Source organism: Cavia porcellus, unplaced genomic scaffold, assembly GCF_034190915.1.
Source record: "Cavia porcellus strain 051 isolate PalLab524CR breed Dunkin Hartley unplaced genomic scaffold, mCavPor4.1 scaffold_8, whole genome shotgun sequence".
NCBI lineage: Eukaryota > Metazoa > Chordata > Mammalia > Rodentia > Caviidae > Cavia > Cavia porcellus.
Window position 1 is genome coordinate 6,401,385 of NW_026947491.1, and position 22,007 is coordinate 6,423,391.

The following is a 22,007-nucleotide window of genomic DNA, read 5'->3' on the forward strand; positions in this document are numbered from 1 at the left end:
GTCCTGAGTGTCATGTAGCCAAGGGCGCAGCCTCTGCACGGCCTCACTGCTGAGGGAGGGAGCATCTCACCATCTCCCCTGCAGATAGCCTTTGCCACCAAACATGTCCCCTGGGGTCCCAGCCCGACCTAGTCTGGACCCCCCAGCAAGGACATGATGGCCATGACTGGCCCCAGCTGGCAGGGGTCCCCAAAGACAGGCCCCTGCAGCATCTGTCACTGCTCCCCAGCTTCCTGCATCCTAGTGGCCCCCCTTGGTGACCGTGAGGGCTCCAGGTCAGGGAATAGACGTGTGATGACACTGGTAGAGCCTTTGTGCCCAGTCTGCTAGTGGAGTCTTGGGACCTGTGGCCACTTCCTGGTGATGCACCCACACCCTCAGTCATTGGGCCTCAGGTGAGGCCAGGTAAACATGACCTGCCACAAAGGAGGGACAGGGCCTTCAGCCATGCTGCCGGGTGGGGATGGGGCCTGGGGGCAGTGGGCGGGAGACAGAAGGGATGGACACCAAGCGAAGCTGCATACAGCCTGGACCCCAGGAAGCCCTGGTCCAGCTGCTCATCTACATGCCTGCAGAGGGGCAGGCAGAAGATAAACAGGAAGGACAGGTGGACATGCAAACAGATGACAGCACCATGGGCTGTGGTGCACAATGGGCCCAGCCCGCCTTCTCCATCGGGATCAACTGTGTGCCCATTAATGCCCTCATGTACTCTGTGCCGAGCCGTGGGCACAGGGGCACCTGCAGTGTGGCCTGGCACTGCTCAAGGCACCCTGGCCTGCACTTTCTGCTCAAGGCACTGCTGCCCCCTAGTGGCCACATCTGGGAGGGCCAGTGTGGCGTCCCTGGGTCTCATGGGTCAGGATCTCAGTTCTGCCTGGCTGCTCTCTGTCCAGTGAGACCATCATGACAGCCTGAGGTACAGTAGGCCACACAGCCGGGAGCTTCCGCGAAACCACAGGAAACTCCTAGGTCTAGGGCCCTAAACCTGGGCACCACAGTGAAACGGACTGGGCCTGCGTGGTCCCGGGGGCAGATGGAGTAGCCGGACTGACAGGTATACTGCAAGGCCAACCTGGCCAAGCTAATCTGTCCTCCCATGCTCCCACCTGAGCTGAGGGAAGGCTGCTAGGGCTGCGCCCAGCTGGCTCTCAAAAGTGGGGGGTCACAGGCTTTAGTGAGTGGGCGGGAGAGCCGGCACTCTGCCTGAGGTGTAGAGCTGAGCCCTGAGCGGGGCACTGGGGTGGCATTCCTGCCACCAGGTCTGTGCCCAGAGCCAGCCCTCACACGAGGCCCTCCTACTGCACCCCCCCCCCCAGCTCCAGTTCTGCCCTCAGTTGTTGGGCAGCTGCCCAGGGGTAGGCAATAAATTGTCTCCAGGTGGCCCAACCATCTGCACAACAGTGCTTATCTCAGCCTGCCCTGCTGCCCAGGGACACCAGCTGGATGTGACACGTGGCCAGAGGGCACCAAGGGCTGGACCTCTGCTGCCTGCCATAGCAACTCCTCTGAGGACCCCTAATGGGAGGGAAGCAGCGTGAGGCTAGCAGGCAGGGTGTGGTACACACCGGGCTTTTTGTTTTGGCTTCTGGTGCAGGACCTGGCAGGGACCAGCAGGGAGGTCACCCCAGGCTGCACTGGAAGGTACAGATCTCCAGTATGGCCACTGCCAACACCCAGCTGTCAGGGGACTGCCACATGCTGTGGAGGATGCCCTGTGACTCCCTTGGGATGGGAGCTGAGGCTGCAGCCCCTCCCTCAGAGGGGTGCAGGGCCCATAGGGCCCCACAGATGCAGAGTGGATGCAGGGAGCAGGGTGGCCCCCTTGGCACCGCTACAGACACCTCCGACTCGAAAGGCTTTCCAGACACTTTATTTTTAAAACAGGCCACACTGAGCTCTCGGCCCCGATGCTGAGGCACAAGCTACAAATGCTTGTGCAGCAGCTTTGGGCCCTCTTCTGCAATGTGTGAAAGCGAATAAAAATCCATATAAAACAAATATTCAAATGGTTTCCATAGGAACCCAGATGCTCGTGACCCGTCTGCTGTCTGCATGCGGCTGCCCGCGCAGGCCTCTCCCATAGCCACTGAGATGGAAGCTGCCCGCAGCCCACGGCAGCTACGCGTTGATGCTGGCAGAGGTGCGTGCGGCCGTGTGCCCCTTCATCTCGCTCTCCCAGGCACAGGGCACAGGCAGCGCCCCGACATCCTGCTCCTCCACCCCGGGCGGGAAGCTGGTGTTCCGGAGCCGCTGCACGAGCTGCCTGGGAAACAAAATGGGGTTCAGCCACAGGACGCAGGGAGAGCACTTCAGCAAGCACCACCTCAGCCCCTTCCCAGCAGTCAGGGGGAGGGGGCGCTGTGTGCAAGTGAGGAGGACCTGCCAGGGTCAGCAGTGGGGGAGGGACCTGTGTCATCTGTGCTTCCCTGGGCCGGAGGAGCAGCACAACCCCACGCGGTGGCAGCCTCTCCTGGAGAGGGCAGGCCACACTGGCCACACCAGCCTTGCTCGTGCCAGGCAAATGTCCCATCACCGAGTTACACCCAGGCCTGCTGAGACAGGGTCTTGCTAAGTTGTGCAAGCTGGACTTGTGACCCTCCTGTCTCAGCCTCCCAGGAAGCTGGGTTTCCTGGCAGCCCCATGCGTGCCTGGCACTCCTTCCTGCCCTAAGCGACACACGCATGCATGCATGCACGCACACACGCGCTCACCACATGGGCTGCGACATCACGTAGTGGATGGTGGGCCTCTGGAAGCCATTGAAAGTTGAGGCTGCAGCAACAGTGTAGGCGCCCATGTTCTCAAAGAGCAGCCAGTCACCCACGTGCAGCTCGGGCAGGGCGCAGCGCTCCACGATGCGGTCCAGGCCGTCACATGTGGGCCCCCAGATGCTGGACGGGTAGTGCCTCTCATCGGGCTTGGGCCTCTGCGCATGGAGGGAGGCATTGGTGCCTTTGCCGGGGAGGCCTGAGCCTCACGCCCATCCACCCCAGCAGCACCCACCCACCTTCTGCAGCAGCGGCTTCACGTGCGCATGGTCGTAGAGGATGCAGTTGAAGGAGCCATAGACCCCGTCGTTCACGTAATACATGAAGGTCTGCTCGCTCGCATCCTCCTCATCTGAGGGACAGAGCTGCTCAGCACCGCCTGGGCACACATGCCCCGGGAGCTGGCCCAGCCCTGTGCGCCCCACTCACCGTCGGAGCCGGCCTGCTCCCTCAGCACCAGCTTCTTGGCAATGATGTTCACTGCCAGGGTGAAGGCCGATGCCACGTAGTACCTGCCGGGCTCGGCTATGATGCGCACACCCGAGTCCACCGGGAAGTACTTGTCCAGGGCAGGGTTGATCACACTGGTGATCTGCAGAGGAGCAGAACAGCTACTGATGGCACCCACGCAGGGGGACACCCAGGGCCTCATGAGGGATGGGCAGGGGGCAGCCGCCATCAGGCACAGAAGCACAAAAACAAAAGCCTATGGCTGCCACCTGCACCATCCTTTTAAGGGGTCGGGAGTTAGGATTTCATCAAGTAGCACCAACACGTGACAAGGAATGCAGCAAAAAGCATGCCATCAAGTAAGACACCCTCCCTCCACCTTCTTCACATCATTTTTTTCTTTTCTGCATGAGAATATGCACGTTGCCCTATGTAGCCCAGGCCAGCCTCAAGTTCACAGTGATTCTCCTGCCTCAGCCTCCTAAATATTGGGATGACAGGTGTGTGTCACCGTAAAAGAATTAATCTAAACACCAGATAAAGGCTTAGCTTCCTATGGCACAAGTACCAGGTCCAGCAGGGCACACTGAGTATGGGCAGAGGCCGGGCTCCCTCTGTAACCTGGAGCAGCAACTCTTTGCTGGGAATTACCTGGCAGACTGCGGGGCAAGAGGCACACAGTCCCTGGATGGGTCAGCCCCTTTCACTCCTGCAAACACTAAGCTTGGACTCCTCCCCAAGAGGAAAGAGGAAGAAACAGAAAGCAGAGAAGGTCCCAGCAACCCCCAAAGTATCTGTGCTGTTGTTCTAAGATATTTTAAAAGCAAATGCTAATTTATTTCTCTAGTATTCCTAGTCTCCTTTGTTCACTGAAATAAATTTCTGTCCTTTTGTTTCTCCTACAAAAGAAACTTTTCTATCTAGAACTCTACATGTTGGTCATTCTTTAAGGTCAGGATACACAGTACAGTAACTGCTATTCTCCCATTACTTTGTTATAAAACCTTGTTTCATGTTTTCTTAGAAGTGCTTTCGTATTTTCTTATCCAATTCTATTACATTGGAACAAAAAAATGTTTAAACCAGGACATGCTACAGTACCCATTGTAACCCCAAGTTTTGCTGCAAATCACCTCTTCGAACTTGAGCTTTGTGTCCTCAGATCCCGGGAAGCCCCCACCAATGTCAAGCAGATGCATGTGGAAGCCGACCTCGGCCTGTAGGCAGAGCATGGGGGTCAGGTTGGTGCTTGGGGAACCGCAGCTGCAAGGGCCTCTGTCTGGGGCTGGGGCTACCCTCGATCAGCACCCCAACCCTCCCCCACCTATGGCATACCCCGCGGTCACACTCACCCCCATGTCAAAGACGCATCGTGCGTCTGACACAGCCTGCACGAAGGTCTCAGGGTCAGTGCAGCCACTCCCCACGTGGAAACTACGGGCAGAGGGGGGTGGTCAGTCTCTTACCTCTGGCAATGGTGTGGGAAAAGCCTGTAGCCCCAGCACCACCTGGTGTCTCAGCCGCACCCTGGACCCCCAAGACCTCACCTGACGCCGATAACATCAATGTTGAGCTCTTTTGCCCGTTCCAAAAGGAGTCTGCTGGTTTTAAGGGTGGCACCGAATTTCACACTGAGGCGGCAGACAGCTTTGGAGTCATCAGTGGCGATCCGTAAGACCAACCTGAGAGAGAGAAGTGTGGTGCACACCTCTGGCCAGAAGCCCTCTCAAAACCACAGTCAAATGGAGCTCCCTAAGCAAAGCGTGGCCTGAGCCTAGGGGCTCTATTATAATAACCTGCCACCGGGTAGGGCACCCTGTACTTTCCAGAAACCGGGATTCCACCCAGTCTGATGAGAAGCCCTCTGCCAAGGACAGCCACTTACTTGGCCTTTGGATGTGCCCGGGCCACTTTCAGCAGCTCGACTTCACTGTCGAAGGTCATCATCTGGACACCGCTGCTGGCTGCATACTTGATCTGCGATACCTGCTTGCAGGGGTTGGCGTAGATGATTCTCTCTGGGGGCACCCCGAGACTCTGCACCAGCTGGATCTCCGTCTGAGAAGGCAGAGACAGGGTCACGCTGTCTGCACGGTGGGCAGCACACGGGAGCCGCCAGCACCACCTCCCTGTGGCATCTCCCATCCGCTCTCTGCACCTTGCTTGCACAGTCAAATCCTGTCCCGATGGCAGCGAGGGTCTTCACTATGGCTCTGCTATCATTGCACTTGACTGCATAGAAGGGGGTGACTCGAGGGAGTGCTTTCCGCCAGCGTAGATGCTTCTTGAGAACATCCCCAAGGTCTGCGACATAGAAGGCGTCCTTGTCATCCTAAAACAAGGTGGGGTTCAGGTACAAGGGCAGCTCTGCAACATGCATCCACTGTCATCCCCTCAGGGTCCCCCACCGATGTCACCAATGAGCACCGCTAGTGACAGCCCGGCCCTAGCCCTGGCCCCACAGGCCCTGCAGGTCTCACAAGTCTCACTCACTGAGGAGGAGACCTCGTTGATCTTCTGGTCCAGGATGTCCTTGGCCGTGAAGCCTTCGTCCAGGAAGCAGCAGTCGAACTCCTCGCTGCGGGCGCTGTTCATGGTTTCTCCAAGCCTAGGAAGGCAGTGGGCTGCGGGCGGGGAGGGAAACTTACTCCCAGGCTGAAGCCTAACAGCAGGGCCCACCCCATCCGCAGAGGCCCCACACTCACATGGGAAACTGAAGCGTGGTATTAGAGGAACGTGGAAGTAGAGAGACCCTGCCAGCTCCTCACAAGGCCAATCTCCTCGGAGCAGCAGTGGAAATGTTCTGAGAAGAGAAGCTGAGAGTCTGCCTTCTGTTGCAGGGCACCAGCAGGCAGGAAGCAGGGCGACCAGGGCAACTAGGGACCAGGCGTCCAAGCTGATGGATGATGGCAGGGGGTCTCAATTCCACGAAAGATATAGCACATTTCCAAACAAGTAGTTCAAATATGGGTGTCCCAAACAGACTGGAGGGGAGGCGTGTTTCCCCCACACTCAGCTCACTGGCAGGACAAAGGTTTTTCACTGTTTTCAGATAACAGGGACTGGGCAGGGACCCTCACTCAGAGCTCCATGTGGGACTTTCAAGTCCTCCTGCCTAAGCCTCCCAAGGGACAGGAGCTCTGTCAGCTTTGTTTCTGCATTGTCCTTGCTCAGACACCTGCACAGCAATGCAGTGATAACACACACACACACACACACACACACACACAGCCTGTGACCTCTTGCCACACCCTGTGGCCACTAAATTCCACAGGACTTTCCCTGCTTAAGCAGCATACTCGGTTTACTGGGAGTTCCGGAGAGCTGATTCTCTATCTAGTCTTCACCAAGATACTGGTACTGAATTGCAACTGGGCACTCCTAAACCAGAAGAGCCAGACTCTGGGACACTAGCTGCTGGGCTGCGGGACAGATCGCCATATGGGAGGCTTCAGCTTACTCCAGAAGAAAAATAAGAACACCATGGCAGTAATAAAAGCCTGTCCTCGGCCTTCACTAAATGTGACACCGGCCCGTGAGTGAGTTATCTTAAAGTTACTGATTTTAACCCAATTCCTAGCATGTGGGGCTCTCCCACTGTATGCCCTGCTCTCGCTGGGGTGCTGCAGCTGTGGCAGATGCCACCGCACCCATAACAAGGGACGATCGCGACCAGCAACAAATCCAAACCCAAGCTACTGGCTACACCGGGAGTCTCAGGCACCCCGGACTTCAGGCTGCCTAATTCACCCTAGGGAAAGCTTTTCTCAGTCACCTAATAAAAAGCCTCAGGCAGTAAGACACTGGTCCTGCTAAACGTCTCAGAATCAAAGGCAGCTTAAACCCGGAAGGCTTCATTTCTTCAGAATATGCCACCTAGTAGTTTGGTTTTCTGCACCTTTTTAGAACCTTAAACAACTGATGAAAAATTTTACCTAAGCAGTGTCTGGTTTCTAAGGTAAATAGCACAAGCTGGTAGGCTGGAAGGTCATTTAAACAAAAACTTAAAAGAATCTTGTGAGTCAACCGAATCCTGCCCATGTTAGGTCTCAATGAAGCAAGCCAACACATTCTTTGTCTTCCCCAGACATTCCTGGGTGCCTCTAATTTCACCACCATTTGGGTTCTGCAACCCCACCACCAGCCTCTTCTGTAAACCGTCACAACTAGCTCCTGTGTGCACACTGGTTCGCAAGCCAGGCTTCCCTTTCTCCTTTTTTTTTTTTTTTTTTTTTTTTTTTTAAACGGGGGAATAGATAGGGGATTCGACACAGAGCCTCGCTATGTAGACCAGGTCAGCCTCGAACTAGTAGTGAGCCTCCTGCCTCAGCCTCCCCAGTGCTGGGATTACAGGCACGAGCAACTAAACTCAATTCCTTTGGAGAAGCAAGCTTTTTTTCTTAAATCACTAAGTCATTCAAAGAGCCTTTAAATAAACACTCTAGCCACGCCAGGGCGGCCACCCTCATCACAGTTCCTCCTGGCTGAGACTAGCAATTCCGGCAAGCTTCGCCCATCGGTGTCACTGCCGTGCCCACAGCTGAAATAAGTACCGAAAACAGCACAGGCTGCTGGGGCCCCAGGAGACGAGGCCGCGGTGGGCCGCGAGGGGCGACCCCACGCCCGAGGAGATTCCTGGGGTGGCGAGGCCCAGGGACCACGTGTCACCCTCCGGGCCGCACACGTGGCCGCCCGCCCGCCCACTCGCTCACCAGCTCGCCCGCTCACCTCGCTCAGAGTGCCCGGGCGCCGCGGGCCGGCCCCATGGAAGCGCTGTAGCCGGAGCCGGGGCCGGAGCCAGGACCGGGCTGAGACTGCGCCGAGCACTAGCCCGGGTCGGAGCCGAAGCTGGGCCGCGGTGCTGGGCCGCCTGCCGCCCTCGCCGCCTCGCTGCGCCCGCCGGAGACGCCGGCCCGAGGTGGCGCCCAGCTGCTGGCTGAGGGCGGCCGGCGGCGGATGCGGCGACTGACAAAGCCGCCAGCGCCGCGCCGCTACTTATATGCCTCGCGCGTCGCCATGGAGACGCACCAGCTCAAACCAGCTGCGATCGGTTCCGGCCGGGAGGCGGGGGCGGGGCGGGGGCTCGGCGGGGCTGGCCCGAGCGGGACACAGGGGCGGGCGGGGCGCGGGCAGTAAACGTCAGAGCCCGGGACCGCCGCCCGCCCCGCGCGTGCCTGCCCGCCCTCTTGCCCTCCCTCCCGCGCCCCGGGACTTCGTGCCGCTCCCTCCCGCCCTGGCCCTGACCGCCCACTTAGCGACCCGTGCAGCCCCGCGGCGAGTCTGCGCACGCGCATGGGCACCTTGCCGCCCCCCACCGACCCGGCCAGCGGGTACCCGCGCACGCGCACCACACCCCTGGGCCACTACTGACCGCGGCTTTTCCGGCTTGCCCACGCGCACTACGCTGCAGGTCCTGGACAAGGTGGGCAAACTGACAGCACTTCACCGGGCTCCAGCACCTGCAGCCACGCAAAACTTTATTTTCCTTTTGGCATTCACTGCCTGGTGCCCTGGGCAGGAAGACGATATCACGATATGACGAGATAAGTCCTAGGGCGCCCGGGCCACGTAGACCGGCGCGGCGGACTCTGCACCCTGCAGCCTGGGGCCTGCAAGCCGGAGATAGAAGCGTTTCCTGTGCAGCCCCGCACCCTGCTACAGGAAGCAGAGAGGCACAGCAGGGAAGGAGTGCGGAGGATTCTCGCATGGGGCCTGGGGCTGTTGGGTATCCTAAATTGCCCAAGATGGGCTTGAAGTTGTTGTGACCCTCCTGTCTTAGCCTCCCAAAGAGCTGGAGTTTGCCCCTTTGTGGGGTGAAGGGGAGTTACTATTCATTTTCTTAAAGACAAAATCCAACTAACGGCTGGGCATGGTGGCGCACTCCTATAATCCCAGCATCGGGAGGCTGAGACAGGAGGATCCCTGAGCTGTAGGCCAGCCTGCATTCCGTGGTGAGACGCTGTCTCTCTCTCTCTCTCTCTCTCTCTCTCTCTCTCTCTCACACACACACACACACACACACACACACACAATCAATCAATCAACAAACAGGGTGAGATCCACCCTAGAGCTCAGTGAGATTAAAGTGTTAAGCCACACCTGGACCAGTCACCTTTCTCTGGGCCTCAGCCCCAGGGTCTCTTCACAGCCTCCTCAGAGACCTCCCTGGACCCCACCCAGCCCAGCCAGCCCAGGCCCAGCATGGTGGGAGAGTCTTTGTGAAGGAGCATGGGAGCCTGGGAGCGGCGTTTCCCAAACCCGGTCTGGCTCTCACAGAAAATGGGGTGGGCAGAACAATGTGCAGGCTTTGCTGCAGCCGAAGAGTCAGGTGCCCAGGACTAGGCCCCAGGGGAGGGAGGAAGAGTCCGAGGCTGTAGCACTACCTGGGACTTTCTCTTTTTTTCTGGCCCCTGAGATTGGACCCTGGACCTTATAACTGAGCCACATCCCCAGTCCTTTGTTTACATTTACTTTGAGACAGGGCCTTGCTAAATTGCCAGATTGTTCGGGTTGGGCTGGAACTTGGCATCCTCCTGCCTCAGCCTCCCAGAGTGCTATGATTACAGGTGTACACCACCATGCCTGGCTTCCTGGGACATCTTTGTTTTCTGCTCTGTGAAGAACAGAATGCCCTTGTCACTCAGCGCTCGCTGCCCAGCTCGCAGGGCAGCATGTGTGGGCCCCTCGGCAGTCTGGCACAGAGGGACAGACGGCCAGAGTGGCAGGATGGCATGCCACGTTAGTCTTAGGAGATTGACTGCAACCAAGCAGCAGAAGCACTAGGGGCGAGACCCTGCAGATTCTCCGCGGAGCAGGGCTTCCTGGCACATGGGCCTGGCAGGCTCGGGCCAGCGACTCCCAGCAGCAGGTGTCGGGGCAGCAGGCTGAGTCAGAAGACTCACAGATCCCAGAAGATAATCCGGTGACTCAGCCCGGCCTGAGTCAGGTGCAGGCCTTCGTCCTCTTTCTCATCTCTCTGTGCATGTTTGGGGCCTGTGCCCCGTCGCTGCCTTTCTTCCCTAGCAGAAAATCAGGAAGTGGGGGGGAGGGCAGCTCAGGTGTGAGGGCCCCAATGCTATGTGATGCATGGTGGGGGATGGGCTGGCCTCCATCCCAGCACTGGGAAAACCAGGAAAAAGCCACACTTCACACCCTTGAAAAATGGATGAGAACAAATCCCTAAAAGTTACTCTGCCGTGGAGGGGTTTGTTTGTTTTGTTTTGAGATAGCATCTCACTGTGTAGTTCGGGCTGGCCTTGACCTCAGCCGCAGTCCTCCTGCCTCAGCCTACAGGTTTATAGATTTGCGCCACCACACCCAGCTTTCTTTTAATTGTGTTTTTACCTTGAAAAGGTTTATCAGTCTTTAGTGATTTCAGATGTAAGGAGTCAGGCTGGCGCTGTGGTGGAATATTCGACACAGAGGGCTTTCTGGAAGATGAATTTTGCGTCTTCCCTGAACATAGACAGTCATGTTCTGCCTTGCTGAATTTTTTTTCTTTCTCACTCTCCTTTGTGCTCAGCAACACCCTCAGCCCCTCTTTATTTTTAATTTTGAAATAGGATCCTTTTGTTTTTATGTTTTTGAGACTGGGTCTTGCCGTGTTGCCCGTGGTCCAGGTTGGCCTTAAACACCCAGCGATCCTCCTGCCTCAGCCACCTAAATGCCAGGATTTACAGGCGTGTGCCACTGTATCCAATTTGAGATAGGATGGGGAGAGATTGAGCTTGTGATACTCCTGCCTCAGCCTCCCAAAGTGCTGGGATTACAAGCCTGTACTGCCACTCTGGGCTCCATATTTCTTTGGAAGCATTTGGAGAGGTGACTGCAGTAGGGTTCCTTCCTGTCCAGTTAGGGGCACCCCAACTCAGGACACCGAGGGGGGGAGGGGCCAGCATGCCTGATCGGGTCTGGACCTGTGACAGGAATCGTGTGTGGCTCATGATCCCAGGACTCTGGCTTGCCCCAGAGGGGTTTGGGTGTCTCCAAGCAGCCGCGCTTCCCTTCCTGCAAGGCTGAAAGTGGCTGCCTATACCCATGGTTCGCATGCCATGCCCAGAGCAGGGAAGGCCCCAGCTGAGCCATGGTGGCGTCATCCGTGCTGCATTGCATGGAAGGTGCAGGACGTCAGCTGGCACAGTGGCCCAGCCTGGCCCAGCCCGGTGGCTCACTGGGAAGAGGCAGGTGGAGGCCAAACACCGGGCCTGGGCTGTGCCAGCCAGGGGCCACAAAGCCCACAGCAGACAGTGGCCTGTGCCTCGGCTCATCATGCCAGTGGCTAGTACCCAGCAGCGTTTTACTCCTGTGGCCCTGAGTGTGGTGGCCTGGGTTCCTACTACTCCAGGAAGCTGAGGCAGGAAGATCTCAAGTTGCAACCCAGCCTGGGAAGTTTAACAGTTCAGACAGACCTGGCCTCAAAAAAACGTGGTGGAGATGTAGCTCAGGGCAAACATGTGACTTCACGCCTGTCCTCATGGTCCTCCCTAGCAAGGACCCAGCACACAAAACCACCCCCCCACACACACACCAGGCTGGGCATCGTGGCTTCCTGAGGCCAATCCTCCCTCCTGCTGGCGCCTGCTCAGCGGCCTCCTGGGTGCAGTTTCTCTGGCGCCCTGGTGACTCCCCGGGACCTAACAAGTTGCAGCAACTCTGCCGCTGGGTTTGCCACTGCCCCATTTTTGTTGGGGCCCCCACCCTCCGGGGCCCCACCTCTGGGAAACCCCACAGCGGGGAGGATCCCTTCCTCCCTCTCTCCCTCCCTCCCTCCCTCCCCCTGTTTGGAGGCAGTGGGGAGCAGCCTGTGAGCCCTTGGGCCCTTGTGCAACTGAGGTTCCAGGGTGGGCACAGGGCTGGGGGGCCAGGGGCTCCGAGTGCAGTCACTGCTTGTTCTCTGCCCTGGAGGTGGGCACCGTCCCCAGGGGAGGCCATCCTCAGACAGCCATCGGTCACACAGGCCTCCATCCTGGGGGAGACGCTCCAGGAGGCCAGCACTCCCAGGATGCCAGCACTCGGGGAAGCTGAGACAGGAGAATCACACGTTTGAGTCCTGACTGGCAAATTAGTGAGACTCTTTCAAAATAAATTAAAAAATAAAAAAGAGGGGCGAGGATTTAGCTCAGTGGCATAAGTGTCTGCTTTGCAAGCGTGAGGTCTTGAGTTCGATCCCCGGTACCAAAAATAAAATAAAATAAAATAAAGAGCTGGGTGTAGCTCAGTGACAAGAGTATCCTGGGTTTGATCCTCAGGAACTCCACTCCAGCACCAACCCCCTCAAAAAAGTGGGAGAGAAAGAATACCCAGTTTCCTTCTCAGCTCCTTGAGGCTGAGGGCAGACACGCCCTTCCCAAGGCCTGTCAAGGTCTTGCCTCAAGAGACTTCCTGAGAAGAATTTTCCAGTAAGCATGGGGTGGCTTTTCATGTCTGCTTTAGCAATAAGGAAAATCCACCATAGTACATACAAGTCTCAGGGCAGGGAGGTTCCGGTTCTGGTTTCTGCTATTCAGAGCCTCAAGAACACCAAAGACCTGCATTTCTTCTTGTCTTTCTGTATCTCTGTGCATGGGTGTTGGTTGGCCCTGCTCCCCTTGTGAATCCAAAGTGGCTGCCCTTGCTCCAGGCATCACTTTCAGTTACAAAGAAAGCATGTGGACAGAAGGGAAGGGCATTGGACCCAGGCCCTTCATACTCAATGCCATCCCCAGCCCGTGTTTAAATTTTATTTTGAGACAGGGTCTCAGTAAGTCACTCAGTGGCTTCCCATGAAGAACAACTCACCTTGGAAGATCCTGTCTATCTGTTAACCACTGTGTGCGTCACTACCTTGAAGGCCTTGGCCCAATCCTCAGAATTCGACCTTATTTGGAGACAAGGTCTTTGCATCTGTAACCAGATCAGAGTGAGGTCATCAGGGTGGGCCCAGGTCCAGAACCATCGTTTCTCACTGACGGAGTGGGACAGAGTGAGGCAGGAGGGTGCATGCACTGGAGGAGCCTGAAGAAAGATGCAGGTGACTATCAGTGTGACCCCTGCATGCACTTGCCATGAAGAAGCAACCCTGAGCCAGGTGCAGGAGCACACGCCTGTAATCTTAGCATTTGGGAGGCTGAGGCAGGAGGATCACCAGGAGTTCAAAGCCAGGCTAGGCTCTACATAGTGCAATCCTGTTTCAAAAAAAAGAAAGAACAGAAGGAAGGGGGGAGAGAGAGAGAGAGAGAGAGAGAGAGAGAGAGGAAGAAGAAGAAGAAGAAGAAGAAGGAAGGAAGAAAGGAAGGAAGGAAGGAAGAGAAAGAAAAAGAAAGAAGAAAGAAAAAGAAAATTTTAAAAAAGAAAAGACTCCTTGGCACCCGCCTTCTATGACCAAGGCTTCTCCAAATTGTTCCCAGGTGGGGTGGCCAGGGTTTGGGACCATCAGGGCCAAACCCTGCAGAGGACCTGGCGTGCTGGGCCTCTTGGTCACCTGGGGAAGGGTTGGGGACCCTGGTCCAGGTCAGGACTCTGGGGATCTACAGAGCCAGGTCTCCTGGCCGTCCTTGCTCAGAATAATGGTAGTTCTCAGGGGACGCCACTGGGATTGACGGCCGACAATAATGACAACAGAGAGACTGAGTCAGTTTTATTATGACTTAAAAAACGATTGGAGAACAAAGCAAGTCCTTCTTGCCACTGGAGCCGGGTGGCGCCCTGTCTCCCGCCCTCCCCAGCATGGCTGGCACCAAGAAGCCGTGTGTGGTGTGGCCCCGGCCAGCCTGTAGCCACGGGGTGCTCTGAGTCCCCTGGGTCAGGGGCTTGATTTCACAGAGGAGCGGGCACAGCGCCGAGGCTGGGGCTACTAGGCCGCCTGGGCTCTGTTCTCACTTCTCTCTGCCACTGCTCTCTGCACCTACCCGAGTCCCTCTGCCTCCCCGGCACATCTTGCACTTAGACATTTGTGGGTTCTGTCCCTGGGCAAAGGAGATTTCCCGAATGGGTGTGGTGGTGCATAGCCATAATCCTAGCACTGTGGAGGCTGAGGCAGCAGGATTCCAGTGTGTTCAAGGCCAGCCTGAAGACCTTGTCTCAAAAAAAAAAAAAGGTCAAGGATGTAGCTCAGAGGCACAGGGCTTGCTTGGCAAGCACAAGGCTCTGAGTTTGATTCTCGGCACCGAGAAAAAAAGAAGAAAAAAATTTTTTGGAAACAAGTTCTTGTTAAATTGCCTAAGCTAGACGATCCTCTTGCCTCAGCCTCTCAAGAGCTGGGCTTACAGGGGTACCCAGTTTGCAGATTAAAATTTACCTCATGGCAAATGAGGGCATCCTGCATTCACATCAGTCTCGCCGTCCTGGCCTTGTGGAATCACATTCTCTGGGCAGTGCTGGTCCTGCTGGTGGCATGTTCATGCGTGCATGAGTGGGTCCCATCCCCTGAAGCGCCCACCGAGTGCTGTTCCTGGCTGGCTGTTTCCTCTCCCTGCACCCCAGAGAGCCACCGCTGTTGGAGAGGACAGGGGCCACGCAGCCCTGTTCCAGTGTGGCCCTGGGGTCAAGTCATCAACACCTCATTTCTTGCAGATGCCGGGTGCAGATCTGCTGTCCTCTGGTACTCTTGGCCCAGGGAGGGGTCTTTCCCTCCCAAGGGTCTCTCTGTCTTCCTTATTGGGGGGTGGCACACACCTGTGATCCTTGTACTCTGGAAGGCTGAGGCAGAAGGACCTCAAAGTCCAGCACAACATGGGTAACTTACCAACTTAGCAAGACCTTGTCTCAAAATTTAAAAAAAAAATTTTTTTTTAATTAGAAAGGGCTGAGAATGTAGCTCAGTGCAGAGGCCCTGGGTTCAAGCCTCACCAGTGGAAAAATACAGGATCCAGGGGTGGTGTTTTAAGCTCATGGTCCCAGCTACTCAATAGGCTAAGGCAGGAGGATCTCTTGAGGCTAGGAGTTTAGGATGAACCTGGGCAAAAGGTCCTACCTCTTAAAAATAAATAAGTAAATGGGGATGTATTTTGCAGAAGGAAATACATGTCCAAAGCAAAGTCCAACAGTGTCTATCATTCCCTTCTGGCAAAGTTTATTCTGGAACTGGTACTGGCCAGTGAATTCCTCTCTGGTCCTAGGACAGAAGAACACACACTGTCCTGAGGGTCTCGGGCTCATTTCCAGCCCTTCGTTTATATTTTATTTTGAGGCAGAGTCTTGCTAAGTCATCAACTTGCCCAGGCTGAGTTGGGTCCTGGCATTCTCCTGCCTCAGCCTCCCAGAGTGCCAGGATCACAGGTGTGCGCCCCCACGCTGCGCTGTGGGTCTATATCAGCTGCCTACTAGTGATGTAGTGGTGACCAGGCACTGTGTCTCTCTGCTGTCCCCTGCAGCCACTGGCAGCCACACATGGGTCTTACTCCTGAAATGGCTCAGGTGCTGGAGACTCAGGGTGATCAGTGGCACCTCATCTGAGTGACCCTGGCTGGTGGCACGGTGTCACAGCCTGCAGCTCTGGGGCAAAGCCACAAACTCAGATGTCGTGTTCTTGATGGAGCCTCGTGTGGAAGGCAGGGTGAACTCCAGGACTGCAGTTCCTGTCTCTCCATGTGAGTCTGCGCTCTCCAAAGCAGCGTGGTGACACAGGCCTGTTGTCCCGGCAGTCAGGAGGCTGAAGCAGGAGAATCACTGGGAGTTCAAAGCCAGCTTGGGCTACATAGCAGCAAAGACCCTGCCTCAAAAACCCAAGCAAAGCAAAACGAAAGACAGAAGTGTGCTCTCAGACGGTGCTGAGGGAGCCACGGCCGCGCCTGCAGGAGGAGAGCACCCCATTCCTCTCCCGCCAGAGGCCATGCTGGGCCACATCTGAGAGCCACCCAGGACATAGTTTTAACTTTAAAGCCATTTTCCTCACTGCCAGACGGAGGAGGTGATGCCTTCTGCTCATAAAACCAAACCCCTCATTATGTAGAACCGAAGCCGCCGCTGGCCTCAGCTCCTGCACAGCACACAGGCGCTGGACCAGGCAACGCTGGGGACAACTCCCCGTGACCTCAGCACGGCTGGTGCGGTGCGCTGTGGTGCAGAGCTGTAGCCCCCGGCCCATGGGTGGATTTGTCCATGTGCTGGCTTAATTGCAGGAGCAGTGCTTGTGTCCTTAGGGAATGGGGATTCTCAGCTGCAGCCACGCCCTGGGGCCACCGGGACCCAGCCCTGCCAGGCTCCTTAGGGTTCCCCGCTGCTGACTAGGGGAGCACTAGAGGTCCTGACAGCCAGGCTTGCTCCAGACCTAAAGCAAAAGCAGAGCTTTGTGCGGGGCTGCACACCTGTCATCCCAGCACTTGGGAGGCTGAGGCAGGAGGATTGTAGTCAGTGGCAGGCCAGCCTAAACTGTGTAGTGAGGCCCCGTCTTGAAAAAGCAGATCAGCCGGGTTCGCATCCCAGCTTGTGCCTTGGGTAGAATGCACCCTGGGGGAAATGGCAGTTCTTTACCTCGATGTCCCCATGTGGTAAAATGGGGTAGCAATAGCCACCCTCCAAGAGGACTGTAGCCCAGGTTGGCCTTGAACTCCTACGGATCCTCCTGTCTCAGCCCCTCAAGCAGCCAGATTCTGCTCCTTTCTAAGAACATCAGCCCCGTGTGCTGGGGACAGCTGGAAGGGGATCTATGGTACCCGCCACCAGTCCCCCCACATGTCCTTGAGGTCAAGGTGAAAGTGGCTCAATAGGCAGAAGACCAAGAGGTTCAAGATGCCAGGGAAAGCCAGGTGTAGAGTAGTACCCATAAAGCCAGCACTCTGGAAGGCAGAGGCAGGAAGATCACAAGTTTAAGCCCAATTTGGGTGATTTAATGAGCCCCTGCCTCAAATTAAAAATAAAAAGGCCACGGCTAGAGCTTGGGGCTCCCCTTGCAGTCCTGGGAGAGGGGAGCTGCGTTCAGGGTGAACTCAGGCCCAGGGTGCAGGAAGGTGGGGAGTGGGGGACAGGTGTCCGCAGGGCTGGCATCATCCTCCATCCTGAAAGCACATCCCACAGAGAGGACCTGGCCCTTGGCCCACGCTGGACTCGAGAGGCTTCGATTTCAGCAAAGGTGATGAGGAAAAGAACTGGCAGCACTGGCCCAGGCCCTCGCTCTGTCCTGGCCAGGGACAGCGACCCCAGCTGATCCTCTTGCATGCTGGAGGATGCCATGGACGTCAGGTGCCCTCTCTTACAGCAGCCTCCTGACAGTGCCTTGGCCTGCTGAGGAGAGTGAGGCAGGGATCGGTCGGGAGCTGCGTCGGTTTAACCGCAGGGGCAGGGAACCCGCTTCGGATTGGCTTCTCCCGCGGCAGCAGCACGGCTGGGCAGAAGGAAGGGTGGGTATGGGTCTCACTGCCCCAGTGACAGAGGCCGCTGCAGAGAGACGGCAGCAGGTGGCCGATGAGGACAGCCAGTGCTGGGCCCCCCGCGGGCCTCTCGCTTCAGCAGGCCTCACAAAGCTGGGCACGGGATGGCAGGCGCGAAGGCCTGGATTCTGATCCCAGGCTGTGTCCCTAGCAAATGTCACCCTGGGAGCTGTGGCCCAGTGGCCTAGGTGGGGCCCAGGCTTGAGATGGCTGGTTAAGCCATGACTCGGTTGGGATTCTGATTCTACATGGGACCTGGATTGTGCTCTTTTCACTACACAGCCCAGGCTGGCCCTGAACTCACAGCAATTCTCCTGCTTCAGCCTTCCTCCCAAGAGCTGGTAGGACAAGCGAGCGCCACCCTTCACTTTATGAGCCTCGGTTTTCCTTCCCCATGAAATGGGGCTAACATAACCACTTGTGGCAGACACAATTGGTGGGCAACTTGTAATGCCCAGCTGCCCTGAGGCACTGTGGTGCCTGGTGTGGAGGGCCCCCTGAGGATGGCTGCCAACAGCAGACAGAACTGGAAGGAAAGGTGGTGTTACTGATTCTTCTGGAGAAGCTTGTCTGGCTGGCTTTCCTGATAGGAACTCTGCTGTTCTATCATCAAAGGAGCTCAGGTCCTTGTCCCTGAGGACAGCTGTGGTTCTTTTCTGGGGAGCTCTGGTCCTTACCTCGAGTGTCGTTTCCTGGCTCCAGTGCAGACCTCTCAGCCTGCTGGCACAGATCCTTCATCCCACTGGTGCAGACTTTCTAGCTTCCGCCACTGACCCCGGAACCTTCGCCAGGGCAGACCGGTGAACAGACTTGCAGGAGACATGTCGTGGGCTCCAGGTCTTCAGCTGGACCCGCACAGAACATCGTCATGGGATCTGGGCCCTCGGCTGGATTCTCTGGGGATCTTTAGTGTGTGGATGGATCTCCTGCACTTTTTGAGTTTCACTCTTTGGGCAGCTATTATAAGATAATTCTATAAAGTATGTGCCCTGTGTTAAATCCTCTTCCCTGTGCACCCTGAGGGTAACACCCCTCCTCCGGAGGCCATAGTTTTATCCCCGAGGAAGCTGCAGAGGGCTGAGGTGGCCAGCAGAGCGCTTGCTTGGGGGGACTCTGGAAGTTGGGGAGGAGGGCTTGCCGAGGCTGGGGGCTGCGTGGCCAGAGCTTTGGGACCTGAGAAGTGGGCTTGCCACCTGAAGATAGGCTAGTCCCCAGGGGTGAAGCCCGTGACTCAGCCAAAATAACTCCCCATAACGCCGGTGAGCCACACAACATGTACTTAAGGCAGACACTGCATTGATTGAGCCCCATCAATCGCGCCGGGCCAGGGGGGACTCGGGGCCACAGGCTCGAGACGGGCGCAGGGCGATCTTGTTCAGACTTAGCTTCTAACTGCTTTGGGGCCTTCGGCAAATTACTTAACTTCTCCACGTCTCACTGTCCTTATCTGTAAAATGGGGTTAATAATACTTACCTCCCTCACGGGGCTGGCTGCAAGAATTAATTAAAGTTTATGATGTGCTTTGAGATCCCCGGATAAAAGGCCCTTCAGAAAGTACAAAGTATTATTATCATCATCCAGTAGGCTATAAAAGATAATTTTGCAGGAAAAGGCAAAAATTTAATTTCTATACAAGCAGAAACAAAGGCAGATATAGTCATAGAAAATTTTCTGAAAAAGAGTCCCGAAGATAATTTATATAATTTGAAAAAATTATAACATGCTTTCTCCCTACCAATAATCAATGCAGAATGATAATTACAGATTTTAGACATAGGTCAGCAAACAACAGAAGGCGTCTTCAGTGCTGGATCTGGGGTTAGGGGCTCCCGTGAATTACACCCCACAGTCCCACAGCCGAGATCTTGCAGCAGATTCCAGCGGCCAGGAGAGAAGATGAGCCGCCTCCTCCGGCCTCCAGGCTCAAAGAGCGATGCATCCATCATCCAGCTGCTCCCTCCGGAAGGAAAGGCTGCCCTCCTGCTTCTGATCTGTGTGGAGAGTCAATTACTCCCATCTAAAATAAACAATTAATAGATGAGAGATAGAGCTGTAAAGGCGAGGGCCCTGTGCACAGACGGGCCAGGCGGGGCGGCTGCTTTCATCTGAAGGGGAGACTTGCTGTGTGCTTGAGCTGCAGGGCTGGGGAGCTCCAGGATGGAGGAGCAGATGCAGGCTTTGGGAGGCTCCCGGCAGGGACACTGAGGCAGGGCTGGTGAGCATGGCCTGGTATGCAAGCAGGCCTAGATGGGCTCCTGCGGCCCTCAAGAGATGTGGGGTGCACGCCTGCATCCTTGAGTAATATGCAGAGAGCAGTGAACAGCAGAGAGTGACAGTGATCCCTCCCCTCCCTCTCCCTCCCCCAGTCCTCTCCCCTCCCCCTCCTCCTCATACTGGGCTGGAGCCCAGTGCCTCGCACAGGCCGGACAAGTGCTCCCTGCCTGCACTACTGCCTCCGGCCTTTCATTTCGTTTTGGTTTGGTTTTCTGAAATGGTGTCCTAACTCAGGCTGCCTTTGATTACAAGGGATGACAGGTACGTGCCACCACACAAGCTTATTTCATTTTTTAAAGACAGAGTCTCCTTGAGTTTCCCCGGCTGCCCTCAAACTTGCAGTCCTCCTGCATCAGCCTCCCAAGTAGCCGGATGACAAGGCATGACCATTTTTGCTGGCTGACTTTCTTCCTTGTCTTTTTCTGCATATTCAGTGTTCAGAGACAGCAGAAACAGGAAGTGGGCAGATAGTCACAGCATCTCACAGCAGCAGGGACTATTTATTTTATTTATTTAGAGGCAAGTTCTCACTGTATAGTTCGGGCTCACCTCCAACTCACTATGGAGCTCAGGTTGGCCTCTAAATCACAGTGATCCTCCTGCCTCAGCCTCCCAGGGTGCGAGGATGACAGACATGTGCCGCCACACCTGGCTTGGAAGCAGCTTTAGAGATTGGTCAAATTTTACAGATGAAGAAATTTGAGACTCAGAGGGTGTTATGGCTCCTGCATTGATGCCCCCAAAGCTTTATGCAGTCAGGCGGCTTTTTCAGAGGTGGCTGATGTAGAGTGTGACACTGAGATGGATTCATGGTGCAGTGCTGGCTCCAGGGCACTGGGCTGAGGGTGAGTGCTGCCCTCCCTGAGCAGCCTGGGTAAGCCAGAAGGGACAGAAAGCCCCTGACTTCTCTGCTGCCTGCTGCCCACCATGAGCTGTTTCTTCTCTGCGATGTCACCTTGCCAGGGGTCAGCCAACCTCAGGCTGAAACCCCCACAAACTGTGAGCCAAACCCTCTCCTCCTCTAACTTTGGGTGTCGGGTGTTTGGTCTCAGCCAGGAGAACAGTAACTAAGACAGAGGGCCGCACCAGAGGAGGGACCTGGCCTTCCCTGGACGTGGAAGGCCCAGTTTCCCTTTGCACCTTCTCCTGACTCACACCTAGGAGGCCTCCCTGAGCCCGGGTTTCTCCTTCGCACAGCAATCCCTGGGGGTGGAGGGATTCTAGGCAGGCGTGGAGACACAGGCCTTTAGTCTCAGCACTCGGAAGGCTGAGGCAGGAGGACTGCTACAAATTCAAGGCCAGCCAGGGCTATATATGGAGACATTGTCTCAAAAAGACAGAAAACAACAAACAAACAAAAATGAATTGCCACATAAACCTCCATTGTAACACCAGTTAGGGAGGGATAGCATTCTTTGACCCAGAATGCTTCTTCTTCTCTTCCTCTTTTGCCTTTTTTTTTTTGGTTGTATTTTTGAGACACAGTCTTGCTATGTAGTTCAGGCTGACCTTGAGCTCACTATGGAGGCCAGGCTGAGCTCAGATTTGCAGCGGTCCTCCTGCCTCAGACTCCAAAGTGCTGGAATCACAGGCGTGTGGCACCATGCTTGGCTTAACCAAGGGTGCTTCTGAATGGGGGCTCCAGATATGGATTGGTGTTTGGAGCCAGGCAAGAGACACTGGTAGCCCTGCCTAGAGATTCTCTCCGAGGTCATTTGGGGCCTTGTGTGGCCGTATTTCCAGTTGTCCAGTGGTCCAGGAAGGTGTGATCAGGACACAGGGATGAGCTGTCTCTTCTAGCCTGGCCTCACTCCTTGGATGAGGGCCCGGCACCCGGTTGGTCCCCAGGGAAGGTCCTGGGCCCCTGCTGGCCAGCGTCCCCAGGCATAGGGCCCTCTTTCATCTAGGCAGGAGGGTTGCTGTGGGGAGACAGGGCCCAGAGCCCGAGGCCAATTAACCTAACCGTGCTTCCTGGAGCCGGCCCGTGAGGTCCCAGCACCCTGACCTATCTTCATTTAGCAGCCAGGTCTTTCGGAGATTAAATCTGCCCCACCCAATTAGTTTCACTCCGGGGAGTTTACCAAACACTCCTCTCTGATCAAAGAATCTTTGTTGTGCAGAGGGTCTGATGTCTCCGCGTCTCCCTCTGACGTGAACTATAACCAA

General features: G+C 56.1%; 1 protein-coding gene across 3 annotated transcripts; it reads right to left on the reverse strand.

Annotated features, from left to right (window-relative positions):
• Window positions 1-1,857: 1,857 nt before the first annotated feature.
• Odc1 (ornithine decarboxylase 1) lies at window positions 1,858-8,205 on the reverse strand. Of its 3 annotated transcripts, none has more exons than XM_003462705.5 (12): window positions 7,950-8,205; window positions 5,927-6,024; window positions 5,715-5,845; window positions 5,380-5,553; window positions 5,107-5,279; window positions 4,769-4,903; window positions 4,574-4,655; window positions 4,355-4,438; window positions 3,201-3,363; window positions 3,011-3,123; window positions 2,715-2,929; window positions 1,858-2,262 (listed from the first exon to the last, which is right to left on the reverse strand). In XM_003462705.5, the coding sequence occupies exons 3-12, from the start codon at window positions 5,814-5,816 to the stop codon at window positions 2,166-2,168; spliced, it is 1,338 nt and encodes a 445-aa protein (XP_003462753.2). In that variant the 5' UTR covers window positions 5,817-5,845; window positions 5,927-6,024; window positions 7,950-8,205; the 3' UTR covers window positions 1,858-2,165. The 3 variants fall into 3 exon arrangements, with proteins under 3 accessions (XP_003462753.2, XP_005000367.1, XP_063110356.1); XM_005000310.4 differs by having other exon boundaries at window positions 1,858-2,266; window positions 7,950-8,203; XM_063254286.1 differs by having other exon boundaries at window positions 1,858-2,266; window positions 5,927-6,117; window positions 7,950-8,203.
• Between the last annotated feature and the right edge of the window lie 13,802 nt (window positions 8,206-22,007).